The 11712-nt window shown below is 43.8% G+C and overlaps 1 protein-coding gene across 1 annotated transcript in view; it reads left to right on the forward strand.

Annotated features, from left to right (window-relative positions):
• Nucleotides 1–465: 465 nt before the first annotated feature.
• The window catches only part of TTC34 (tetratricopeptide repeat domain 34), a 69769-nt gene continuing 58522 nt past the window's right edge, over nucleotides 466–11712 (forward strand). Inside the window, exon 1 of the mRNA XM_088136656.1 lies at nucleotides 466–632. Within this exon, the coding sequence (XP_087992782.1) occupies nucleotides 466–632 (167 nt within the window). The remainder of the gene's footprint in view (nucleotides 633–11712) is intronic.

An 11712-nucleotide genomic window follows, 5' to 3' on the forward strand; every position in this document is an offset into this window, starting at 1 on the left:
CATATTCTCTGCTAGTTCATCCCCCGGGGACCGTCAGGGGCCCTGCCAGGCACATGCTAAAACGGGGGCCGTTACCCAGCCCCAGCAATTGCGGGAGATGACTGCAGAGGAGGGGGCTGATAGGGTAGGGGGCCTGGAGCAGAATCTCACTCTGACAAGCCTAATAGAATATGCATGGCCCTATTAGCATACGAGATAATAGCTCCCTGAAGGGGACAAAGCCATAAAACTTTAAGTAGAAATCAAAACAGGAGGAAGTAGGAGAGATGGGGACTGAGAAGAGAGAAAAACGGAATGTTGTCACAAGTAAAAAACACGCCCGAGGGCAAATCTTGCTGCGGCGGGCCCAGGCAGCCATAACTCTTACGCTCGTCACCATGCAAATGGTAATGGAGCCGGAGTCCATGAATACGATCAGTTGGCTGCGGAGCATTAATTGAGATAATATGCCCTTTCCGAGGCGACATGCAGCCGGACGTCAAGTCGGGCCGTGACAAAATGACGGCAACATCTTCGGGAGATGAACGATGGCGGCCAGAAGAAGCTGTGCCATGGCGCTGGAACCCAAGTGGTGAACGCAGGGGCCACAGCTGGGTGGGGGATAACACCCTCAATGCCAATCCAGTTCACCTGTGGGCTGGTTTCTTTTCATCTCCAGCTGATGGAGTCTTCTCCATCTAGTTAATCGAGTCTTCTCCAGACCTGTCATGCTCTGCTTTCCATTTTACTCCATTATAGGTAATCCTTGCTTAATGACCACAATTGGGACTGGAATTTAGGTCACTAAGTGATGTGGTCATTAAGTGAATCATCATGTGACTGCACCCAATTTTATGACCTTTTTTGCTGCGGTTGTTAAGTAAATCACCATGGTCGTTAAGTGAATCATGTGGTTCCCCATTGATTTTGCTTACTGGCTGGGAAGGTTGCAAATGGTGATCATGTGACCCAAGGACATTGCAACTGTCGTAACTTTGGGCACCAGTCATAAGTCACTTTTTAGCACCATCGTTATTTTGAACGGTCACTAAACAAATGGTCATTAAGCAAGTACTACCTGTATCTTGACAGGGTCTGCCCATTGCTCTAAACAATGGTTTGCTTTTAGCCATGTTTTGTTTCTTAAGCCAGCCATAAACTGGTTTACAAGTCAAAACCAAACAAGCCACACTGGGGCTCAGTATAATGACTCCATTTACACAACATACTTACCCAGGTTACTGAATTAAGCCATGTTCTAGGTTAATACAACATATGGAGCTGGCAAGATTGTGCAATGCAGAGAACTGGCACAACTCCCCTTAGCCCATAAGACTGTGCTATGAGAATACAGCCACTAAGTTTTTACCTGACTGGCTTAAATAGTTTGTATGAACCCATCCAGTGTGTGAACTGGATTGGCCTTGGTCTATAATCAGATTAAGGGCTAGATATATAGAGATGGAGGGTTCCTGTCTGACTAGTGATCTGTAAAACTAGGGGCTTTCCAGCTGTTGCTGAACTACAGCTCCCAGCCACCACACAAACAATAGCTAGTGATGAGGAACGCTGGAACTTATCTTGCAATACCTTGAAGGCCACGTTCAGGTTCCCAGTCCCTGTGGATGGCCTTCTGATCTAGCCCCTCACTTCTTAGAGGCAACTGAGAATTAGAGTATCTTCAACTGGAAGATCATGTTCAACCAGCTTGCCCATAAAAGCAAGACCAGCTTTCTGGCCAGCCAAGGACAAATCTTTCCATCGTCCAGTTGGCCAGTCCTCCATGGCCTTCTCTTCTCCACACCTTTCCTCATACGATCTGCTGTCATATACTTGACCGTCTTTGTCACCTTCCTCCATGGCTGTTCCAATTCTTCTCTGCTCGTCTTAACTTGAGGATGAGAAAATCATACTTCAGAGGAGCAGTAGTTATAAGGCAGAAAGTCCATTCTCTAATCTTGCTGCTGACCCACAAGGATCACCGTCATAGCTTACCTCCATAGTATCTGTTATATGTCCATGTTCTGTGTATTTCCTGATAGTCTGGGGTGATGTCTTTGAGATGGTGGTTGCAGCCTTCCAGTTCCTGTTTCTTGATCTTAAAAAAAGCCTTGGAGGAGCTTTTAATGATAGTATGGAAATGTAGTCCGTTCCTTGGCTGAAATTTATTTATTTATTTAATTAATTAATTAATTAATTAGTATGCTGCCCATCTCCCCCAACGGGTGACTCTAGGCGGCCCATTTACCCCAGGATGTTTCTCCTAACTGAAATCTGCTTTATCTCCTGAATCTGATCCTTTGCTGAATCTCTTTGCTCCTCCTTCCCACCAAATAAAACTCAAATGCTTTGCCCAAGTGAGCAAGGAACCCTCACTCCCAAGTTCATTCCAGGTCACATTTCAGCAGATAACTCCAGTTTGCCTAGAAGTCTCGTCCAATCATCTTTTCCTGGGAAATCTCGTCCCTGAATTTTTGGGACACTCAAGAAGCGAGATGGTGCAGGCGGCACGAGCTGTTAGATATTTATGAAGTTTATCCAGAGCTCCATTTAACCGCGGTGACGCAGTTTATCACCCAACTATTGAATGCCAAAGCAAAGAGGTAGGAAAATAGCAACATAAAAAATTTATCTCGGGTGGGAAGGGGGAGCAGGCGGGGAGGGAAGACTCAGGGTGGAAGGAAGGAGAAGGAGAAAATGCCGCGCATCGCAGTAGGCCTCCCATAACGGCTCATGTGCTGTTCGGTTTTGTGTGTCTGCAAACGTGTGCTGTGCCCGATGCAAAAGGAGGGGGGAGAGGGGGGAAGTATTTGCTGATGTTTGTTGTTTAGGAAGCCCCATTTGGGGCTGCTGGCTTAGGTCAGCGGGTGGCCGGGCAGAAGAAAGGTTCCCTGGGGCTCTAATAATTGTAACTGTCAGGGAAAAAAAAAGATATAGGTCTTTGACAGGATGGCAGTGACCTGACTTTTGCCCGCTAAGAAATATATATGAAAACTATCGCCCCAGGCCCTAGCCGTAGAATCCAAGAGGATGGATGCTCAAGCATGCGCGCACACACGCACACACATATGCTTCGGTTGGTGGATTCTGCTTGCAAAGCTGAAAGCTCTTTGTGCCTCTGTCCGGCTCCGCCTGGGTCCCCATCGGCCAGATAAACACGTTGCATCCGTGGTTGCCCCCCCACCTGCCTTTTCTTCTTTGTGAGATCAATCCAGGATCCTTCTGACATTTTTCTCGGGTTGTCCGGAGTTACAAACCCACCGGGGCGGGGTGGGGGTTGAAGACACACTGTCTTCTGTTGGGAAATCTCACCCCCCTCCCTGGTTTGGGTAGAGAGGGACACCGAGCCTGCAACGCCCACCCTTTCAGGCGATCTCTATAGAAAGATAAAATGCTGACCTCTGTCCAACGTTAGGGCCGGGCCAGATGGCCCCATGAGAACCAGACTGCCAAATGCATTGCTTTTCTTTTCTTTCCCCCATTTTGCTTAGCTAGGTGACCTTTTTTAATAAACTTTTAATAGCCAAGAAACATTCTGGGAGGGTGCAACGGGTGGGGCTGTATTTTGGGGTAGTCCAGGAGTTTTCTGTTGTTGTTTTTTTAACTCTTGTGTGCGATTACGCAGCTTACACTTTTTATAGGTTTCTCCCTTCCCAACTGCCTGCGAAGTTCAAGGTGGGCCAGAAAGGCCATTTTCACTCACCCATTCTCAGCTCTAGGGCTTTTCTCTGCTGGAGGAAGGGCTCTGATCCCAATGTGCTTCAAAAACATGGGGGGGGGGGGGATGTTGTTTTTTTTTAAGCCGAATGGCTCCCATACATGAATGGGTTATTTTTATACCTTTTTCCTTTTACTATTGCTCAAACAGGAGTGGTTCAAAGAGGGAGGAATGTACAAATCATGGGAATCACTTCATTCATTCATTCATTCATTCATTCATTCATTCATTCATTCATTCAATTCGTATCATTGTCCATCTCATATTTGTGACTCTGGGCGGCTCCCAGAAGAGTCGTTTCACAAGTTGGGTGGTGACAAATTTGATGAATAAATTAAAAAAATAAATAATCAAACAACCAAACAACCGTAGTAATGTTTCACCTCCTTCTTTGATAGGGGAAGGATCTTCAACATGGAGTCACCAAATCTTGTAATCCTGGTCCATGTTGGGCTTGACAAGGTTTGCCTAACATTGACTTTGATGTTTGAATTTCCTATGTCTTTGGGAAGGGAGTGGAGGTTGTCCTATTAAGAAAATGTCATCACTGTTGCTGTTGTTATTAATATCATAACTATTAGTTTGTGGAATCAAGACAAGGTAGAAAGACATTTGAAAGGCTGATTGAAAAAAATAAAATTAAGGAAAATGGATGGCAGGAGTTTTAAGTATGTCCACTGTGTTGAGTTGACCAATCTCTGTCTCTAAATAAAAAGCAGGATAAAATTCTAATAAAAATGAAATTTAAAAATTACAATATAAAATATATCATAAAATATAAAAAATATAAAAAACATAAAATAAAATCATGTAAAATATATAAAATAAAATAATATAAAATGTAATTGAAATATATATGTATAATCATAAAATGAATAAAATTGAATATATAAAATAAAATGATATACATGTAAAATGTAACCATAGAAAATAAATGCAATAAAATAAGCCAAGATATATAAAATATAATAATATAAATATACAGAATATAAACCTAATCATAGAAAATGAATGAATTAATATAATTAAAATATATGCAATAATATAAACACACAAAATAAAATAAAACAATAGCCAGATCCTCAGCTTTGTTTGCAGGCAGTGAGATGGCACCCTGCCACAGTGGAATGGTTGTGAAGTTGTGGCTCAGGAGTCCATGTCGCACGGGGGAGTGCACAGATCTTACCTGTGGCTCACCAGTGCAATGTTGTGGGTTTTTTATGGCCTGCTAATGTTGTTGCTCCTAAGGTGAGGCCGGGTGCGCGGAAGATCTCAATGTCACTCGGAGGCAGAGACAGGAGAGGGACCGGGGGCGGGGGGGGGGTCGGACCCCCAAACATGATAATTTTCTGCATCAAATATTTTGATAATTAAAGAAAGCTGATCAAGAGAAAGAGGAAAAAAACGACATGTCTCGGGGGCACAGGAAGCAGGGGGGCCATTAAATGCAAGAGTCAGAAATTGCCCGAGGCAACGGCCACAGATTAATGGCAGTCCTGTAATGGATTTTCCCAAGGACCAGGACACGGGAGACAGCGTCTGCCTCGCCAGTCCGTTGATGCGGCTGTTAAAGGAACAGTAATATTAAATCACTGGCCTCCGTAGGGGCGTGGGGAAGGGAGGGGGCAGCTATGATTCCAGTAATGCAGAAGGAATAAAAATCATCTCCCAACAATGGGAACCATAAGCTAGTGGCGCTGAGGCCGGAGAGAGTTCAGACCTTCCAGCTGATATTAACACACACACACCTACACACGCGCACATACACACACACAGCTAACCATTTCATCCAAGCCATCATTGTTGGGGAAAGCATCTTTCTCAGAACCGACCTCTTGCTCCTCAACAGGCTTTATGCTCCTTCCTTGGCTTGCCGAATGATGACTGCTCCCGCCCTCCTTCCTGGGGGAATAATTGACCCAAAGGAACAGTTTGGGCCCAAATGAAATAAAGACCATTTTCCCCAGTTCGGATTTTTAAATGACGACTTAATCAGGAGTGGCAATCCTATTTCGGGGAAGCAGCTTTAATTGGTCAGGACTTATATTTTGCTTCCACAAATTAAGCCAGAGGTAGCTAATAGCGGAGTGAATGTTACAGGGCGTGCTGGGCAGGGTTAAGGGTAAAATTAGGGGTGCTTTGCATCTGAGCATGACTGGTAGTTTATGATAGGGATGTGTGAAGCTGCGATTGGGAGGTGTGGTTGATTCAGCTGAGCCTCTGAATTGAATTGACTTCCCTAATTTGTTAAATTAGGATTGAAGAAGATGTCTCCCAACCCCTTTGACAATTTGAGGAGGTTGGATCAATGCGAAAAGTGAAAATGGTTGAACCAGACCAAACTAAACCACAGTTTTCCATTGCCATCTGAAATAACTTTGGCTGTGCAAGACAGAATCTGTAGATCTGAGTTCATCTGGAAATAATTTTTCCTAGTTGTCAACATCTCCATAGTGTTTCAGCCTTCCTTTAAATGGCAGGAAGACTCCTCCCATAGGACATTTCAGGAGTGTTCTTCCTGTAGCCACTAAGGGGGAGTCCTGACCTTGAAAGATGCTTGGAGAATGTCCCTTTCCTCAGAGAAACCCACTCAAATCCATCCTTCCTTCCTTCCTTCCTTCCTTCCTTCCTTCCTTCCTTCCTTCCTTCCTTCCTTCCTTCCTTCCTTCCTTCCTTCCTTCCTTCCTTCCCTCCCTCCCTCCCTCCCTCCCTCCCTCCCTCCCCCTTCCTTCCTTCCTTCCTTCCTTCCTTCCTTCCTTCCTTCCTTCCTTCCTTCCTTCCTTCCTTCCTTCCTTCCCTGTACTGAATTCCATGACTTCTCAACAACTATGCAGATTCACCTATAGATTCAGAAAAAAAAATGGATTTGGAAACTTGGCTTTTTAAAAAAACAGAAAGACATATTTCCCCCCCAATCCTTAAAGTATCACTCTTCTAAAATACAATAATGTGTTCACCAGTGAACCTCCTGATGACATCTATCCACCCTTTCTTTGAAGGGGAGGAGAAAGACACCATAAAAGGACCCTGAATTAAACTTCAACTCCACCTTTGATGGAGTGTAAACCAGGGATGAATTGGAATAAAAAGCCGCGATGCTCTAGGACCACATGTGGAAAGAGATGTTATTCTTCTCAAATCAGTCTCATCTTCATTAAATGTGCATATCTCATTGCAGAAACTTGTGTCCTGGCCTAACCTTCCACCTTTTAAAACAGCCGCTTCATCCAAACAATTTCGTCCCATTTCTCTAATACAATAATTGAACAATAACAAGTATAGTGGACAGTCTCCTGGAATGGATTAAAGTCTCTTAAGAATGGCTGGTGTGGGTCTTCTGGACTGTGTGGCCGTGTTCTTGAAGTTTTGTTTCCTAACGTTTCGTTAGGAACGTTAGGAGCAGTTCCCCCACCCCCTCAGATCTCTATAAATACCCACAGAAGGGTCACATCACCCTGGGCACAGAGAGAACTGCTCCTGTCTGTGCTCCTGCCCTCTGAAGATGCCGGTCACAGGTGCTGGCAAAACATTAGGAAACAAAACTTCAAGAACACGGCCACACAGCCCGGAAGACCCACACCAGCCATCGTATGCCGGCCGTGAAAGCCTTCGACAATACATTGAACGTCTCTTAAGAATGTTCTCAGTGCACAGCTGGGTTTATATGGAAACCAGATGATCATTTGGAAAATTGGAAACAACATTTTAGATGTTCTTGTGTCCTGATATCAGAAAGGTTGAATTCACCACTTTTATCCAGGAGTTTTTCTTGTAATCCATGCTGAGTTTATGCCTCAGCAGATTGATCAAAATGTCCTTCTGCTAATTAGATAGAGTTGGGAAGGAAGGAAGGAAGGAAGGAAGGAAGGAAGGAAGGAAGGAAGGAAGGAAGGAAGGAAGGAAGGAAGGAAGGAAGGAAGGAAGGAAGGACACTAGAATAGTATAATACCCAATATATGAGGATTTTTTTTCCAGCCAACCTATTCTTCAGCAATTCAAGTTCCCTCCAGCCAGATATATATATGTCTATATATGTTTAAGTGGAATAATTAGATTAACACTGTGCCAAATAACCTTTTCTTCCCTTCCTTCCTTTTTATCATTCTTTCTCTTCTTCCTTTCCTTTTCCTTCCTTCCTTTCTCTTTCTCTTTCTCTTTCTCTTTCTCTTTCTCTTTCTCTTTCTCTTTCTCTTTCTCTTTCTCTTTCCTTTCCTTTCCTTTCCTTTCCTTTCCTTTCCTTTGGCATTCTCATTTTATTAGAAAACAAATTGCTTCTGAATCTGTTCTTTGAAAGGAAAGTAATAATTCAGTAGAATTGTCTGGGTTCTGGTACTTGTTTTTCTTCAAAGGTATGAGTGGGGAAAAGGCACGGAAAAGAAGGTGCATCTTCTCATCACGTGCCCTTAATCCAACCACAAAGGAATGCCGGACCAAAGGAATCAAGGATGGTCAAGTCCATGTAGGATTATTTTCTACCCATCATTCAGGTCAAACAGTTCAAGCTCCCTTAAGACAAAGTCAAGGCCATCAAACCAGAGCTGAGTTTCTATTGAGTCCAAATCCAGATTAGCAAAGTAGGACAAGGCAGAGGTCACACCCTGGTAACAAATCTAGCACCTTGGAGAGCACCAAGTGGAGCGGGCAAGTCTATGTTCAACAATGGTTAGGCTGCCATAATACACCGAACAACAGTCTGTTGTGCAAACCCACCCTGGGCAGTTAGATTACAGTTTGGCTGATCATGCAAACTCAGAACATTGGGTGAATCAAGGAAACTGTCTTTTAGTTAACCCTAATTAAGAGGGCCATGTGAATACAGCCAATTGTTTCTGTGACCAGCAAGTTCATGGGGGGCTATAGGTTAGCCTCTGTCCTTGGCAGTTTGCCGTAGCCCAGTGGGCACAGCCTAGCAATGGCACAGGAGGGGCCTTAGTTCTGCTAATGCAAGAGGGGGAACTGCTAAATCTCCCCTCCCAACATGCTTTTCTTTTGGACAGGATCACAAAGCCTATGGGGAGTGTGACTCTGAAGCAGCTATTGTGTTCATAAAAGGTATTTAAGAAGAAGGATATGACTATCCACCAGGAATGTTTTAGATTAGGGACGGGGAGCATGTAGCCTCTGCTTTAAGGAGGAGATAGGAAGAGGCACTTGGAAAAGCCAGTTTCTCAAAACCAGGTCCTAGCACCCAAGACCTACAGACCAAATCTAACTATCAAGATGAGTGCCTAGCCGCTGTGAGTATTGCCCCTGCCGTTTTGAGAGAAAGAAGTATGCCAGGCTGCTTGGAAGAGCAACCTGGGAGTACTGTTCTACTCAAACCAGTATCTGCAGCCAGGACTGTTCAGCACCAACCCTGCTCAGGTGAGGGCTTGGTGCTGCCAACATAAAACATCCACCTGTGGGTAGACCCACTTCCAGAATCACCCTCACTTTCTGGGACCTTCAGCCTTCCCCAGAAACTGATGACCCTTTGCTCTCTACCCACCGAAACTTGACCACTGATCAAGAATTATTTGTGTGTTAAATCTTAGTCTAGAATCAAGAGTGGCTTAATTGATTTCCCTGCACCCTGCAGAAGACTGCATCACTTTGTTCTGATAAAACTCTGTCACTTTTTTGCAAAACTCTCAACCCTTTCAGCTGTAACATAAATTGGGCTATTAATTTTACACCATGGCCAGATTGTACTTCAGTTCTTGTTGCTGAGAAAGATCCTGTTAGTTGGTGCCAGGAAGGGCTGAGTGTTAAAGGCGGATTGGACAGATGAGTTTATTCCCCTGGAGAAGATCACTTTGATTTGTTGGGAGGCAAAAGGTAGTGAAGACAGGTCATTTTATGGCACTGATTCAGTTGGAAAGGAAAGAGGAAGGGATTATTTTGAATTTTCAAACAAGCCACCTGAATTCACACTTCCAGGGTGGACAAAACGCTTCACTTGGCCCACGGCTCTGGATTTTCTGAAGTTCTTCCTTGCTCTGAAGAAAGAAAAATTGCAAATCAAATCTTTATTACAGTTCTAGACCAGCATAAGAAAAGTTGCAAAAGATGTATGTTTGGGGAACATTAGGGAAACAGAGCCCATTCTGCAAGTTGCTGACAAGGTAAAAATGGGTAGGGCCAAGATGGATTAAAAGTGAGCATTGAGATTTAAATCCAGTTCATTGAATGCATTAATTCCCAGGTATTTCTCTGTCTCTTTAGTATCAGAAAATTCTGCAGGAACTTTTGAGGAAATTCCAGAGTAAATGCATATTTACTTTGCATTAAGGAAAATTTGCTTGCAAAGAAGAAGAATGGGAATGTGCATATAAAAACATGGATGGATTTTAGTACAAGCTTTCAAAGAAGGTTTGCAAAGCAGTGCAGAAAAGAGATTGGACTAGTTTATGCTTGGAAAAAAAAAAGATTTGGTAGCCAAATCCATCCAACCCAGCTTGGAAGGCTAGTAGCTGTTTCAGCAGGAAGGTGGAGACCCTTTTATCTCATAAATTAGATGTGGGGAACCTTCAGCCTTTGTGCCATTTCAGGCCCAAGGCTGATTGCATGGAACTTGAGATCTAGTTTCAACACCCGCTGCAAGGGGTCAGTTCATGTGTCTTGGCGAGAGGGGTGTGAAAATGAGGAACATCTGGAAAGAGCCAGGTGTCCTTCACCACTCTTAAAAGAGGAGTTGTAAGACTAGGGTAGAGCAGGTGTTTTCCATACAGAAGTTTGCAGTAGGTCTTTGCCCCAAATTTGTTGATCTGGACACAGGTTAGTTACGTTCTGACGATGTTGCATGGGCTAAGTGGGACATTCCAGACGTGTGGGCTTCTGTGCCCAGAATTCCCCCATCAGCATGCACGATCCATTGCTGAGAATTCTGGGAAGGGGCCCTGTCTGGAGAGGGCTGATATAGAACAGTATTATGCCCTTTGGGAGATTGGCCACAAATTGTTCCCAAAACACCAACAGAGCGTCCCAGCTGGAGACACTTCAACAGCACCATACTGAGACTAACCTTACCATGCAGATTATGGGAATCAAAGCAAGTTAACATTAACCCTTTTAGTAATATAGATGGGATCTCCTTTGCATGGATTACGTGTGACGTGATATGATAATGAGGTGGTGGGATCATTCAACATTTGCAATTTGGAAGAAATAAATTTAGCCACCTCTCCTGGCTCCCTAGATTTCAGCAAGATTTTAGTCCAGGCTTCCTTCAAATCCCTATTCTGTGATTCCACTGTGATTCCACCAATTACACTGAGAGTTGCATTAGTGGCATTAAGAGCCAGTACAGCTGGATAGGATTGGAGCAAGGTGAACTTAGAAATGGGGGCAGAAATGCATAGCAGATTGGCATTTCTCATTCCTACCTTCAGCAGAATTTGCTAGTTTCTCAGCTCCATGGTTCCACTTGAGAAACAAGACAAAGAAATCTTGCCATTGAGGTGTGCTGGGCACCCTAAAATTGGAGAGCAATTTGACTTGGAGAAATGCTGAACTGGTTTTACTAAAAGCAGTATTCTGCTGAATATTTCTCCTGCATTTGAAAAGCCATTCTTATTCAATCAGATGGATAAGAAACCACTTTCAATTCTTCCCCACACCCCAAAGGAGATGAGGATATTGTTGAAATTCTCCTGAATTGGAATATGGTCGTGCTTGCATTAATGGATGGCCAAGCAATTTGTGTATGATGTCCTGAATTTCATGATTACAATATCTGTAGCTTCCCTCATTTCCTACACTTCCATTCAAATGTAAGGAAATTATCTACTGTGGCACTTTTTCACATTGTAATGAAAGGCAGCCAGGGAGGTTGCAGAGTGATGGGAAGACGCATAAATAGAATAAAAGAGGATTACAATCCCCTCTCCGGCCATCTGCAGCCTCCCTGGCTTCTTCCCTCCTCCCTTGAAACCCAAGGGAGCTTCTCCTATGGGACTATGTTAGAGCAGGGAGGAAGGGCAGCCAGGGAGGCTAAAGTTTGTAAAGTAATGTGTAATAGGAAAACACCATAATCT

Source organism: Python bivittatus, unplaced genomic scaffold, assembly GCF_059951505.1.
Source record: "Python bivittatus isolate LINGU-HERP-01145 unplaced genomic scaffold, Pbiv_v1 ctg000090_np1212, whole genome shotgun sequence".
Classification (NCBI taxonomy): domain Eukaryota; kingdom Metazoa; phylum Chordata; class Lepidosauria; order Squamata; family Pythonidae; genus Python; species Python bivittatus.